At 52.6% G+C, this 14,461-nt stretch overlaps 1 protein-coding gene across 1 annotated transcript; it reads right to left on the bottom strand.

Moving 5' to 3' along the window:
* Positions 1–1,354: 1,354 nt before the first annotated feature.
* Positions 1,355–3,553, bottom strand: CITED4 (Cbp/p300 interacting transactivator with Glu/Asp rich carboxy-terminal domain 4). Its single transcript, XM_042885584.1, has 2 exons — positions 3,503–3,553; positions 1,355–3,242 (listed from the first exon to the last, which is right to left on the bottom strand). The coding sequence occupies exon 2, from the start codon at positions 3,229–3,231 to the stop codon at positions 2,614–2,616; it is 618 nt and encodes a 205-aa protein (XP_042741518.1). The 5' UTR covers positions 3,232–3,242; positions 3,503–3,553; the 3' UTR covers positions 1,355–2,613.
* Between the last annotated feature and the right edge of the window lie 10,908 nt (positions 3,554–14,461).

Raw genomic sequence — 14,461 nt, 5'->3', positions numbered from 1 at the left:
CAAGCAGTGCATCGCTAGCTGAAACCATCGTGGCTTTGGCCTGAGTTATCTGGGAATCAAACAGCTGACCTCAGTGGTATCTTCCAGGGAAACGTAGAGATGAAAAAGCTGACACTGGAATTCACTCAGCTGAGCCTGCAGGGACAAATTCCCAAGACAGTGCTGACTGGGACCCCGCAGTGCCTTCACAGCGCCAGCACTCTCAGCTCCTGTGCTCCAGCTTAAAGCACCACGACCCTGCATGCACCACCTGCCAGCAGGACATACGGACAGAGCCAAGAGCACATGCAGACACGTTCCTTTGTCCGAACTGCATCAAATGCCAAGTGCTTCCTACAGAGCAATGTGTTCCTGTTCCTTGGGCACCACTTAAAAAACATGCTGAAGTTGATAATCCTGCAGCTGCAGGGTGGACATGGTTCCCTGCTTTGTAGCTGTGACACTACTGGCCACAACGGTGCATCACACTGCCTGCTCCCCCTGCAGCCACAACCAACAGCCTGTAACAGGCCTGTTTATTTTAGGTTCAGCTCTTCTAATCTGAGGAACGAATCCAGCTGCCAACTTCTAGCTGCTTAACTACAATCTCTGCAGAGAAAGCAATCTCTTGCAGGTCTTTGACAGCCCGTTGCCCCCAAGCAGGCAGCCCAAATGGAACTCTCAGCCCTGCAACACCAGCTGTGCCATGCACGTTTTGATCACCTCTCCAGATTGCAAAGGCACAATCACCAAAGGCTTTCTGCAAGGACAGGACTTGCACACTTGCTCTAAAGCTGCACAAGGAACAAGGCCAGGTGACATCAACAGGTGATCCAAAGCGTGGCCAAAGTTATTCAGCCACTTGAATAGCAGCACCCACAGCTCCATTGCTGCAGGGCAACAGAGACACTTGGGAATATTCCTGCAGTGCAAGAGGACTTGTAAGAACCATACAGAAAGAAAAATCTCAGCTCTGGGAAAGAAGGAAATCCCAAAGGCCATCTTGATGTTAGGACCTTTACGGCACAAAAAGCAGCAGAGGTCTCAGTGCAGCTGTAACTCAGCTGATGGGTCTGCAAGAAGAGTAAGGAGCCCCCACACATCAGGCAGCAGCAGCCACCATCCGTAAGACATCAACCTCAACACAGAGAGCACCTCACCTTCCCAGCCACGCTATGAGGATCGATGATGGATCACACTCCCAATCCATCAGGATTGACTTATTCCAAGCCTTAAGCTCTAAACACAATCCTTACAATCTGGGCGTCAGGTTGGGGGTGATGGGACTCACCAACAGCAGCAAAAAAACCCACTTCTTCCCAGTGCTCCGCACTGCACCCATGCCAGAGACAGCACTACACAAACGCACACCGCAGACGTTTCAGTTTTTATTTGCAAATTCAGCTGTACATTCTCTCTTGGTCGTTGTCAGCAGCTGTCAGCAGCAGAGGGCAGCAGCAACTAGGAGATACCAGCAGCTTTCCACAGTGCCTGGAAACGAGACAGCGGAGGAAACAAAACCCCACCAGCTTTTACATTTAACCTTCCCCGAGGAAGGGAATTGGGAATCGAGTCATCTTTATCGCTTTCCGAGGGTGTTAGATTTACACAGCCCTGTGTGCTCAGCACAAAGGCCTTGGGTTGCAGCGATCATCTGAAACGCAGCTTGAAAACTATCCCGGGCTTTCTTTTTCCTGAAGCCAGCATCTTAAAGCTGCAGTACTCTCCATGCATCCTTCCCAGCAGTCCCAAAGCCAAATAACAAAAGGAGCCCTTTGCAAATAAATAATCATAGGAAAAATAAATAAGATTAGCTCTGGAATATACAGTTGCACGGTCTTTATTTGGTTTCAGAGGCGGAAAAAAGTGGAGCTAGACTGCAGCTTTAAGCCTCGTGCCTGAATTAGCCTCTAAACAGTGAGTAAATTTTACAGTCGATTGCTAATTGTACATTTTGGAGACCCATAGTTCCACAGGGATGAACATTTAGGCACCTATGCACACCCTTCCCCAAGGCATAGTTTATTTTGCTCAGTCAGTTCAGGAGGAAAAAAAAAAAAAGCCTGCTGGAGGGGAAGAGCCCCTTTCTGAGCTGAACAGACAAGGCTGAAAACCTATTCACTGTCACAGCAGAAAGTCCCAAGAAATAATGTAACCCCACCCATGTTTGCAAGGGCAAACTGGTTCAAACCATGCAGCGGGGAGACAATCCTCTCTCTGGGGATCCTTTAACTTGCTGGCACCGCAGAATCCTTGAGCAAATCCAGCTCCCAGCAGGGCTGCCAGCTGCCCGTGGCTCCCCGTGCTCAGAGCCTGGTTGTGGAAAGTCGTAAGTCCATTACTTCCATTTAAGCCAGAAATCCTGTTAATGCCATTTAGAGGCAGCTCTACAGCAAGAGCTCTTGATCTGCTCTGTTTGGGGTACGCATGGTTCCCACCCCATGAACTCCCAAATGAAAAACCACACAGAAGAGAAAAGCAATCCATTGCAAGCCAGTGTCCGATGATTGTCTCTTTAGGGAGGTTAGGAATCCAGGACAGGGAAGGCAGGGGAAGGGAGGAGGATGGCAGGTGGAGAAGGAAGTTAGAAACAAACTCAAAACCACTACGACACAAGGAGGAGCTCAAAGCCCCTCAACAGCTGATGGCACTGGGTTGCTGTTTGCTAACAAAGTCTGAAATGAAGTCGAACTCGTTCTGTCCCAAGAACAGCTCTGGCAGCTCCTGAATCCGGTCCAACCCCAGTTCCAGGACAAGGGACGTCAAAACCTCCTCATCTATGAGATCAGTGTCCATAACGTTCAAGGTCAGAGCCGGGGAGGGCATGTGCTGCATGCCCGGGTGCTGGCTGGGCCCCATTCTGTACTGCTGAGCACCAGCTCCCATGGGCCCGCTGCTCATGCCCAGCGGGTGACCCTGGTACTGGGTGTTGAGTTTTTGTAGGTGCATACTAGCCATGAGCTGCTGGGTGCCCACCGGCCCCATGTACTGCTGCTGCTGCTGACTTGGGCCGTTGAACATCATCGCGTTCTGCATCTGGTGGTGGCTCATCTGCCCGCTGAGGTTGGGTCTGGGCCTCATCGCACCATCCATTCCGGCCCCTCCGTACGGCATCATCTGACCCGCCGCAGGTAGCGTCCTCAGCACGTGCTGCCCATGCTGCGGCGGTCCCTGCAGCCCACTCACACCCATCCGGTAGCTCTGCAGCCCGGTGCCACCGTGGCTCATGGACATCATCATATGTTCAGCCATAGCTCCGGCCCCTGCAAGGCGACACGCGGCTCAGGGAAAGGCTCCCGGACCAGCCCCGCTTCCCGCTCCCGTCCGAGGCGGCTTCTACTGAAGAGCGCCCCGCAACTTCGCCCCGGTGAAAGGCGCAGCGCTGCAGCCTCCCGCAGAGCCGAGTTCCAGCCCGCCCGCCCGCCGCCGGCCGGTGCAGCCCAGCGCGACTCGAACCGCGGCGCCCCTCCGCACCGCCCCGGGATCGCGGCGGGGAGCCCGGCTGTGCCCGCGCGGTACGCACCGATCCGGGGCTCCAGCGGCTCCGAGCACCGGCACCGCTCAGCTCAGCTCTGTGCGGGGCGCGCAGCTCCCGGTAGTTATAGAGGAGCGGGCAGGGCGGGACGCGCAGCCCGGCCCCCAACACCCATTGGAGGCGCGGCCCGGTGCCGCCCGGCCCCCGACAGCACAACGCCCGGCCCAATGATCGGCTTGGCGGCTCCGTCCCGGCACGGCGCAGCAGCACGGCGGCAGATGGGGCTCTCCGTTGTCACGATATGTCACTGTTACGGTGTGAAGAGGGCCGGATCCCTCCAGCACGGGGCGCGATGAAGTTGGCGTATCCCCACCAGGTTCCCTTCCCGGATCCGAGGCGCTGACTCCTTGGGCAGGCTTGGGGGGTAGAACAGCCCCACAGCACGCTGTGTCGTACCGACTCTCCTGGGACTCGGGGGCTCTTGTAAGGGTGGGCCGGCGATGCTGGGGAACTACTGACAGGCTGTTTCCTAGTCCATGCAAGTGGGGAATGGTGGTGCCTTCATGTGAAGCACTAATTTGGAACTGCACTTCCATGCATTATGTTCTCTTACATTATTTGGTATGGCCCCCCTCCTGCCTCCTGAGCAGGGATATCATTCACCCCTCATACTGCAGACAGCGTCACATCAGCTCTCTGGGGGAGTCAACCACCTTTGTCTTCCTCTTCTCCGCTGTTGCCCTGACAAAGCCTTTGCACCCCATCACACTGTGGTGGCCGTGTTGGATTTCTTGCTCATACTGAAGGACATGCATGCAGCAGTTTGTTGAGTGCTGCCAGAGTGCTACAGCCCGTTCCCTATGAGCAGGGTCCACCACAAGAAGGGCCTTTGCTTGCCTGCAGTGCTTGCAGCATGGGCAGCAATGAGATGCTCCTGCACAGAAAACGCTCACCAGCAACATGAATGAGGCTGCTCCCACAATGGCACCAGGTAAATGCCTTCATTCCTCTGCCAGCAGTGCCCTCCCAGCAGGGATGAACTGATGTTGTCTCAGCACAGCTGGTAGCCGTTCCAAGCAGAGATTTGCTGGTATAACTCTTCCTGCAGCAGCATCTTTACTCTGTGCGTGCAGTTTTGCTCACTGTGTCCCAGTGCAACCCACCTGCTTCTCTGCAGGGCTCTAGCCAGGTAATGTTACTGTGGACAGAGATCTCAGCAACACTGTTCCTCCCTGCAGGACCTGATTCTTCCCCATGGTGCATGAAAGCACAGTGGTGATTTTTCCCCTTCATTTTTATTTTTTATTTTTATTTTTTGTTGTTGTTGTTCTGATGGAACCAAGAGATTTCTTTCTGAAGGCATTAGCACTGCATGGTTACCCACTTGGAAGGCAGGTAATGGCAAAGTTAAACTTGCTTCCCCAGCTCCTTTCCACCTTTGTGTGTGTGCGCTTTCCTGTGCAGCCTTTAACTTCAGCATTACAGATCACAGCTCTGATAATAACAGCTCTTCTCTGCAGACTCAGAGCAGGCAGTTGCATGGAACTAGACAGCATTTATGTCTTCATGCATAACCCTCTTGCTCACAGACCCTGCTGAGGAGGAGGAAGTGCCTACAGAGTGTTTCAAAGGTTGCCAGAGTTGTTTGTTTTTAACTGCGTTACTTCAGAAATAAGGTCCAAACATCAACTATCACAAAGGGGCTGAAATTGGGCACAGCGGGGGAGCAGCTGGTAGCACTGACCCGAGGGGTTCCTTCTATGGGACATCTCTGAACACCTTAAAGCAGCAGGTAATGCTCTCAGGGGCGAGCAGCCAGGAGCAGAAAGCACCTTCCCATCAGAAAGGCACCGACAAAGCTCAGGGCATTGACCTCCAGGATGTTCTGAGAGCTGCTTTTGTTTGTGTCACCTTCTGCCTCGTTAAGTGCCTGGGATGAGTTTCAGGTGTTGCTGGTGAGCCTATAGCCGATGAATCAGTTGTTTAATTGTTTAATGTAATTATATAATGATTGTTTTTTAACGCTGGAGATTTTCACAAATGCATTTTTTAGCACTCACAAACACGTGCTGTGCACATATACCCACCTGAAGGAGAGTTTGTCTGCAGTGCACACCCAGCTGAGGAGCAGATACGAGGGGAGTGTCTGCCTTCACCTCTGCAGGGTTTTCCAGGTGTGAAATCCTCCCTCAGCCAAAGGAGTGGTGCACAGTGTGAGTTCCGTGTAGGGCAGGAACTCCTGAGTGCAGCAGGGAGAAGGGGCTCTCCGTGATTAAGCTGCAGAAGACCCCCGGGGTGGCGAATGGCTCATTCACTTTGCAAACAAGCTGGCAGATGAGAGAGAAAATCCCCTCCCTCTTCACACCAGCTTAACACCCTTCTCCTTTGGGAAGCAGAAAGCAGATCAGCAACTCATCCATCCTGAGCATCATTCAGCCAGGGATGCAGTTCTGGCTGGGGTCAGCTCTCTGATCTGCCCTATGTTGTCTTGTCGTTTTTCACCTGCATAACCTGCGGTGTTTGGAGAACTGAGTCCCTGCAGGAAGAGGAGGGGTACTGGGCAGGGAGATGTGTCCACAGACCCATCAATCAGCCCATGGACACAGTGGGACCTTTCTGGGAAAGCAGATAAACGTTTGCGCATCAGCTCTGGCCCTTGGGGGCTGTTGGTTGGCCACCACTGCCCTAAGTCACCACAGAGGCCACCTCCAGTGATGTCACTCACAGCTTCCTGATGCAGGACTTCCCCTGCCTGCCTGCCTGGTGCCATCAGCTCTGCTCTTGAGAGCGGGTGATTCTGCTGCAACATCCAGGGTGTAACATAACTGGACGGATCAGAGAGCTGACCCCAGCCAAAAGAGCTCCGTTTCTGGCTGAATTATTTTCAGGCTGGATGAGTTGCTGATCTGGTTTCTCCTTCCCGAAGGAGAAGTGAGATTAGCCGGCATGAAGAGGGAGGGGATTTTCGTGCTTCGTGCCTGGGAATTAATGAGATTGCTGCTCTGGAGGCACTGGTTTGGCTCTGCATGACTTTGGGATCTGGAAGCACCACCTGTGTTTGTGTCCCAGGTCAAGGCACCCATGTAAGTTCATCAAATCAGCAACCTGAGCACCAGAACACTGCAAGCCTTTTCTTTTCCCTCCTAAGAGGATGCCTGCAGCCTACTCTACACTACACAGTGCCTACCCTACTCTAACACAGTGTAGTGTTACTTGTGCTGTTGCTTATAGGTGTCCCCTCCTCACATTTTATCCATCATGCACTGACTGCACAGCTCCAGTGATATCACTGTGCTAAAGTCTGCATGTTCCCAAACCCATGGGGACAAGAGCCACAGGCAGAGCTCCGTGGGATGTAAAAGGTACTGATGGATGGGGACAAGGCAGGGGTTATTCCTCTGACCAAGCAATTCCCACTATTCACTTCATCTTAAACCCACCCAGCTGCTATGGGATGTAATTCAGCTTCCCAGGGAGACTGCAGAACAACTCAAGTAGCCATGTGAGCCACATACTGGGGTGTAAACAGAAGGATCTGAGGAATCTCATGATTCAAAATCTCCTGGATTGGGTTCTGACTCCATGCTTGGAGGAGTCATGAAGGACAAAGGCTGAGAGTAGAGATGTGGAGTGGAAGGGTGGAAGTCCACAGAGCTGTGACCTGCATTGAGAATCATCAGCTGCAGCTGCCAATGGGTCCGTGGCTGTGGGCAGATGTGGGGCAGCAGTGTGTATAAATCACCTCCACAGCTTAACTCCTCATCTGAATCACAAAGGACTCCTGAAGAACTGTTTTTCCCTAAAGGGCACAAGATGCCGGGCATCAGCATGGCTCTCCTCTTGCACTCTCTTGCCTTGCAGCAGCTCCCATAGGCAAAGCAGCTTGAGGCTTTGCTGGTTGACTGTGGCATTTGGGAAAGATCTTGGGTTGGACAAAGCCAGATCTGAATCACTAAAGCAAGCACTGAATTCCCTGAGGTGCAGAATAGGTCACTTTGTATGCAGGAGGGTTGGCTGTTAGACAAGGCAGGCATTGCATGTGCCGTGCTTCTCTAATGCAGCTGTGAGTGTGCAGCTGTCCTCACACCACTGCACCCTGTTGGGTCTCTGGGGATTCCACCTTCTCCCAGCACTGTGCAGGATCTGTTTGGAAGGACAGTTGCAATGGTTTGAGAAACTCTATTTTGAAGATGTGAAGTCCAACAGAAACAATGGTGCTATAAACACTGAACCGGGAGCAAATTCCCATGGAGTTCTTCCTGTGTGGATTTAAATTATGATGCCAACAAGCCAGAATTTAGAAGTTCAATTAATATTAGGCTCTTTGACATGGGCTGTAGCTCTTATGTCTCATAGGAGTCTCTGACAAAGGAAAATACTGGCCAACAACAGCTTATTTTAAACACCTGTTACCAGGGCTATTTCTTGTCTCCAGGTGGACAAGTGAGGAGACAAGAACCATTTCCCCGGGCAGGACATGGGGAATGTGCATGAGCTGAGCAAACCCTGCATCCCAAACTGCAGATGGATCCACTCTGAAAGAACATGAGCTTCTGAAAAACACTTGGATTTCAATTCAGAGAAGTGGAGATTCCAAGAGAGCACAGCACATCTCCTCACTGGGGCTCTGGGCAGCCATGGTCTGGTGGCACTGAACAGGAGGTCCTTGGGGGTGTTCAAGGCCAGGCTGGATGGGGCCCTGGGCAGCCTGGTCTAGTATTAGATATGGAGCTTGGCAGCCCTGCCTGCAGCAGGGCTTGGAGCTTGATGATCCTTGAGGTCTCTTCCGACCCAAGTCATTCTATGAACAGCAACCCAAAATTCCCTCTCCCCAGCATCTACATGCTGAAGGGTTAGGGTTAGGTTCAGGTTCCAAAGGTGCAGATGTAGCCAGGCCAACAGCTGAGCTTGGCGTCGGTGCGCTCCAGCCACTGAGCTGCCAGCCCTGCTTGTAAACAACTTTTTTTTCCCTTCCCTCTGGGCTAATCATGTTCTGTGGGGGCAGATAACATCACTGGAATCTTTCCAGTGTCCTTTGCAAGCGCCTCCTGCTTTGGACTTTGGTTGAGAAGCACACGACTGAGACACGAGCTTCTCCCAGTGCTTTCTCTTGCCTGCTCTCCCCTGGCTGCTCCCTGCTCTGTGTCTGTGGTTTTCAGCCTGCTGTCTGTGCTCCATGGGCTGGACCCCAGTGCCCCAACAAGTCCTTGTAATGGATGTGCTGCTCTTGTGTAACAATGTGGGGCTGCTCTTGCATGGCTCCCTCAGCACCCCCATGGCTGCCCTGCCCACTACCAAGTGCGTTCCCTTCCCTGCACCAGCCAAGCTGAAAGAGAGCTCCTATCTCATGCCTGAGACCTGTAGGTCAGTGTCAGCTTAAGAAACCCAAGGTCTGGCTGCTGCTGGGTGCTGCCATGGGGCCTTGCTGGGTGTCCTGGTCACTGGGATCTCCCTCAGGCAGGGTTGGAAGCACATAGCAGCAATTTCTCTGGCAATTTGCCTGTTAAGTCAGGGCTCCCATTGCACGGCCACATCTTCTTGAAAGCCGTCTGCCCATTGCTCCCAGCAGCACCCTGTTGGAATCTGGCCTCTGGCAGTGGGCTTCCCCTCCCATTTGGTGGGGCTCTCCTCACACTGCATGGCACAGTCAGGGACCCTCAGGTTATTTCTCATTATCTCTTGGTGCCTGTGTGGCACTGCACTGTGCTGCCAGTTTCTCTGCTTCACTGAACCTGCTTCACTGTCGTGCATTTGGAGGCATAGGGCAGCCATGGCCATCGCTGTGGCTTCCTGGGGGGCTTAGGCTGGAGTTTCTTGCCCTGTCATCAGAAGGAGCTGTTGCTGTTTATCTTCCTCCTCTTTCCTTCATGTTATGCAACCTCTTTTTCAACAGGCAGTGGCTGTTTTCCTCGGGTTGATGTGGCTTTGGAGAGAGAAACCACCTCCTGTCGCGCTGTGCTGCGTGCATTGGAGAGGTGCTTCGAGACCTTTGCTCTGCATTGTCTGCCTCAGTCTGGGTCCCAGCAAAGGATGGGATAACCAGTGCTCATGGGCACAGGGTGGGCTACGGCAGAGCTGGGAACAGATGCTCCTCCAGGTATTTGCAGACCCTCATGCTATGATGGTACTTCCATGCCTCATTCCACTCCTCTCATGCCCTGGAGGGCATTCGGCTGAGCGCTTGTTTGCCTACTAAGCAATGTGAGCGCAGGCCATGATGAGTGTGGGGAGGAGGGAGAAGCCCTGGGAAGATGTGAGCTTGTAGCTGGGTGCTTGTGGGTGGGCTGGGTGCCCGGCTGCTCTGCTTGGTGTGGCAGGGGAGGAGGAGTGCGTGACTCAGGGCCACTGAAAGTTCTGTCCTGGGAGAGCTGCCTGGGATCCAGGTCACAGGGACCTGTTTCTCAGGTTCCTATTTTTGTTACTCATCAGCTCAGTATTCCTGAAAACAAATGGTGTTGTTGTCAGCTAATTGGCAGCACATGGTGATGGAGCGTGGCGGTGTCCCGTGGGAGCAGCCGCGTGTTTACATGGCTGGATTCCAGCCTCGCCGTGCCCACCAGCAGAGCAGTGGCGTTGCAGGAGCTGCTCCGTGGGCTGTGCAGTGGGGAGCTGTTTTCAGAGCGGCCTCCTTCCAAGCCAGGGCACGAACATGTTTGTTTTGTTTTGAAGGAAGAAAGAAAATAATTCTTCCATCGTCCATTCTCCTGCTTTTCATGGTAATGCTTACAGGGAGCCCTATCTCCGATCCCAAAAATAAAGAAGAACGCATCTGGTTGATATTTATGGTAAAAGAACCACAGTTATACAGCTCTCACCAAGCACTGGTGTGCTGCTACCTGGGTTTCAGCAGTCTTGTCATGTCACCAATAGGGCCGAGGCAGCAGATTTGAGCAGTACTGTGGATGTGTGCCAGCTGCCCCAGGTCACCCCAAGCAGGGGGGCTTGCAGCCACAGGAAGCCCAGTGTTCACATAGATGCATATTTTTCTTACATAAAGAAAGTGGGCTGGATGCCTAGGTGAGTTTTATCAATTAATTGGCAATAACTGTAAAGATGCAATAGTTTAAAATGCGTATTCTTGGCCAGAATCCACTGAAATCCACGGGAGCTACTGGCACATGTGATGTCGGGAAAACAGTCGCTGCTGCCGTTGTTGGGATTAAAATGCAATTGCCCTTTTTGGGAACACTGATTGCTGAAGGCATCTGTTGTGTAAGGGACAAGCTGGTGAAAGTAGCAGAGTGCCAGGCAGAGAGAGGCTGTGCTGTGCACATTGGAGAGGCGCTTGGAGTCCTCCGCTCTGCCTCGTGTTCCCTCAGTCTGGGTCCCAACAAAGGCAGAGTTGGGATAATCGGTGCTGGTGGGCAAGGAGGTCCCTGCTTTGATGCAGGATGCAGAAGGAGGGATCACAGGATGGGGTGAAGAGAAGGAGAATGGGAGCCAGGGTTCGTGGCAAACCTCCTGCCTGGGAGACCTGTTTGGCCAGGGGGGTTGTGCTTCACCACTGCATTTTTGGAGGCAGCTGAATCATCTGGGGCAGTTCTCTGCTGCTTCAGGGAGGGGTGCGCTGGGTGCTGGAGATGGAACTGCGTAAGCAGGAAGGAAGGGGTTGAGATGGGAAGATTTCCTTCTTGCTGTGGATATGCAGCATTAGTTTGGCTCGCTCTATCGTATGAGATACACCCTCAGCTTTGGAGACCAGTTTGGATCAGTGCACTTGCAACCAAGTGCCAGCTGTACTTCATCCAGAAGAACCCCAAGGCAGAAGTTCAAAGAGCCCTACTCTGGGATTCCGGGAGCTGAGCTCCCTGGGCACGAAGCAGAGAGGAGCACTGCAGTGCTGGAAGCAGGGTGAAAATGAGCAAGCAGGAGCCAGGCTGCAGCCAGGGCATTGATCCCTGGGCTCTCTTCTGGGCACTTAAGCTGCTGGAGATTGCCAGATAGAAAGGTGCTGGGCTTGGAGGTCTGGCAAGGTCCAACATGGGCAGGAGGCTTTCACAGTAGCACACGGAGGCACAGATCTGCTGTTGATCCCTCCATGTGAAGAGCTGATCCATATTGCATAGATTTTTCCCAGCACTCCCAGTTAAGCTCTCCTTTCCCCATGTTGTATGAACAATGCAGTTTTTTCTTGAGGTACAGGAGGAGGTGACAGTGAGCACACAAACTCTGCAGGCACTCCTGGAATGATCACCCTTCCCTGCTGATAGCATGAGCGATGCACGTGCTCCATGGCTCCATCTAGATCTTGGCGTGTGCTTCATAGTCTCCATTTTTTTGGTCACTGGGGAATGCTTTTAAGCCTTTGATGGGGAGAACCAGTGTCACTGCTCAGGAATGTGGCAGGTGTTGCCTGTGCAGTGTTTGGGTCCCTGAGATTTGGGTGTGTAGGGGGCTGTGGCAGGACAGCCCGGTCACTTTGTGATGGGAAAAGAGGAGGCAGTGCAGCCGAGGGGCCCCATGGTGGCAGCAATTTGAGTAGCTGAATGTTTTGCTGCTCTTGCATGATGCTCACTCTGCTGCTTCTTCCAGGGCAGTTGCATTGAGATGCTCCGCTTGGGGGAATGATAAAGTCTGGCTGATCCCTAAGCAGGCTGGAGGGCTTTGGCCACAGCACTCTGTTAGAAGAAACTTGCTTCAAACCATTCAGATGAAGGCTTCGTCCATTGCAAAGTTGCAAAAGAGGGTGGGGGGCACAAAAGAGCAGCTCAGACACACATGGGTATCCCTGGGTCAGCTTTCTCTTCTCCAATTTGAAAGGCCCCAACTCAGCCCTTCTCATGACTAAGATGCTCCATTCCCTGCATCATTTCCGTGGCCCTGCACAGGACTGCTCTGGCACGTCCATATTTTTCTTTTGTTGCAGTTTGCACAGTGCTTTCTGGGTGCTGCTTCCCTGAGACCCATAAGGGCAAGACAAAGCATGCTAGGAGGTGGGAGACTCCTGAGCTGCTGTAACCAAGGTGTTTGGCCTTGCAATGGGTGAGTAAAGCATTACACATGGAAATGGGGGAAGGTAGAGCTGCTGCTGTGGGGTTACCAGCATGAGTACGTTTTGAAGCTGGTGTCAGGAAGGAGCAGGAGGAGATGTGAGGGGTTATAAATAACCAGCTCTCAAGGGGCAGAGCAGTGAGATACTAATTTCCATGAACAGACTCCTGGCGTGTGACACCCTTTTCCCTCTCTCACATGGTTGTGCTCCAGATAACAGAAACCACTGCTGATTTCCTGGACTCGCTGTCTTTGTCATAAAAACCCCCAACAGCAGCAGTTTATATATAAGGCTTAAGGAAAGAAAAAAAAAAAAAATAGAGCTGCTATTCTGAGAATCACTGAAACCAGCAGCTTTTACAGCTCAGCACTTCAGTTCTAGTTCACAAGAAGCTCAAGGCACTCCAGAAGGAAAGCTCTGCTTTCACAGCCAGGAAAGGAAAGTGGGGCTGGGCTGTAAAAGGGGCAGTGGAAGTGGGTCCTGGACACCAGGGCTTCCTCCCTTCTCTGCTTCTGCTGACTCCATGCAGTGCTTATCTGCCCTTCAGGAGCTTCACCAGGGAACATGCCCTCCTGGGAGAAGCCCACAGATGCATCTGCCTGTTAGAGCTGCTGCTGCAGAAAGCACCCTGCGGCTTATTGACTCTGCGTGTGCAACCTGAGACCTTTCATTGCCCTGGACTACAATACTACAATACTACAATACTGCACTTGTCACCAAGTTGAAGCCAGATATCTTATTTTTTTTTTCAGATAAAAATATCAGCAAGATATCAGGAGCTGAACTGCATGCATAAATCTGTGCTGAATGTCTTCCTAGTGCTGACCCACCTGTACTGGGACTTTGGGGTGCTGTACCTTCCCTGTGGTGGGGGACAGAGCTGTGCTTAACAGGGCCAGCAGAGCCAGAGCTGTGATGTTGAACCTCTACAGATGTAGGGGTGAAGCCTGGCTAAGAGTGGTCGTGGCACAGTGAGCAGATCTAACAGAGGGGCTGTGAATGGTGGAGCTCTAGGTGAGCATTTTCCCAAAGCCCCAGCATGTCAGGAAAGAAGTGGAGCAAATGTTGAGTGTTTTGAGATGAGAAAGCATCAGCAGGACCGTTGGTGTGCTGGGAGTTTATCCTAGAGAGGCGATAACTGAGGCAGGCAGGAGCACAGGTACAGCAGAGTCTGCTGGAAGGTGAAGGGCTCTCTGCTCTCTCTGTAGAGCCCAGCAGATGATCCAGAGGCTTCAGTTGCAGGAGGGAGGCTTCCCTTCAGCCCCAGGGAAAATTTTCCTGTCTGGAGATAGACCTTCAGCTTTAAAATAGGACCAGCAAGGGCAGCTGGTCTCTCTGAGGCTGTCTGTGTCCAAAGTCTTCTCGCATCCCAAGGGGAGGCCAAGTCCAGTCTATGGATTTCTGTGGTCCAAGAAACTGGATGGATTGTTGGAAAAGGAAGCGCCCACGGAACTGAGGCACAGAGCTTCCAATGTGGAGCATCTGTCTGCATCTTGCTGCTCCTATTGGAAATTTTACCCTTCAGGGCAAGAGAGCACCAAGCATCGAACTGGGAGCACTGGAGCACTGTGCGTCCTGCGGGACTTCCCTCCAGGGCAGAATAAATCACTGTAGGTAGCTGTGCTGCCTGAGACCTGTCTGTATGTGCACTCTGACAAAGCTGTGTGCCTCAGTGGTTCCTGCTGCTTCACACTGCTGTGCCATGGTGAAGGCTGTCTGACTGATGGACCTTCCCACAGACAGAGCTTTACGTTTCCCCAGGAGAAGATCTGGGGTGCAGAAGTTTTTGCTGAAAGCACAGTGAAGCCTCGGCAGGCTGGGAAGTGGTTTTATGCTGGAAGCTTCCAGGCACAGTGCCTAATAGGAGAGCAGTGCCATCTCTCTTGGAAAGGAAACACTCCTCCATCATTGTCCAGGGGTGATGCCTGCCTGAGTCCCACCTCACAGCAAAATGACCCTTTCTCTTGGTGCAAAAGCAGATGATTTCTGAAATGTCACCAGCTCTGGCTGCGCAA

Source organism: Lagopus leucura, unplaced genomic scaffold, assembly GCF_019238085.1.
Source record: "Lagopus leucura isolate 7727_CA_CO unplaced genomic scaffold, USGS_WTPT01 Super-Scaffold_100051, whole genome shotgun sequence".
Lineage (NCBI taxonomy): Eukaryota > Metazoa > Chordata > Aves > Galliformes > Phasianidae > Lagopus > Lagopus leucura.
This window is presented reverse-complemented; position numbering and strand designations above follow the sequence as displayed.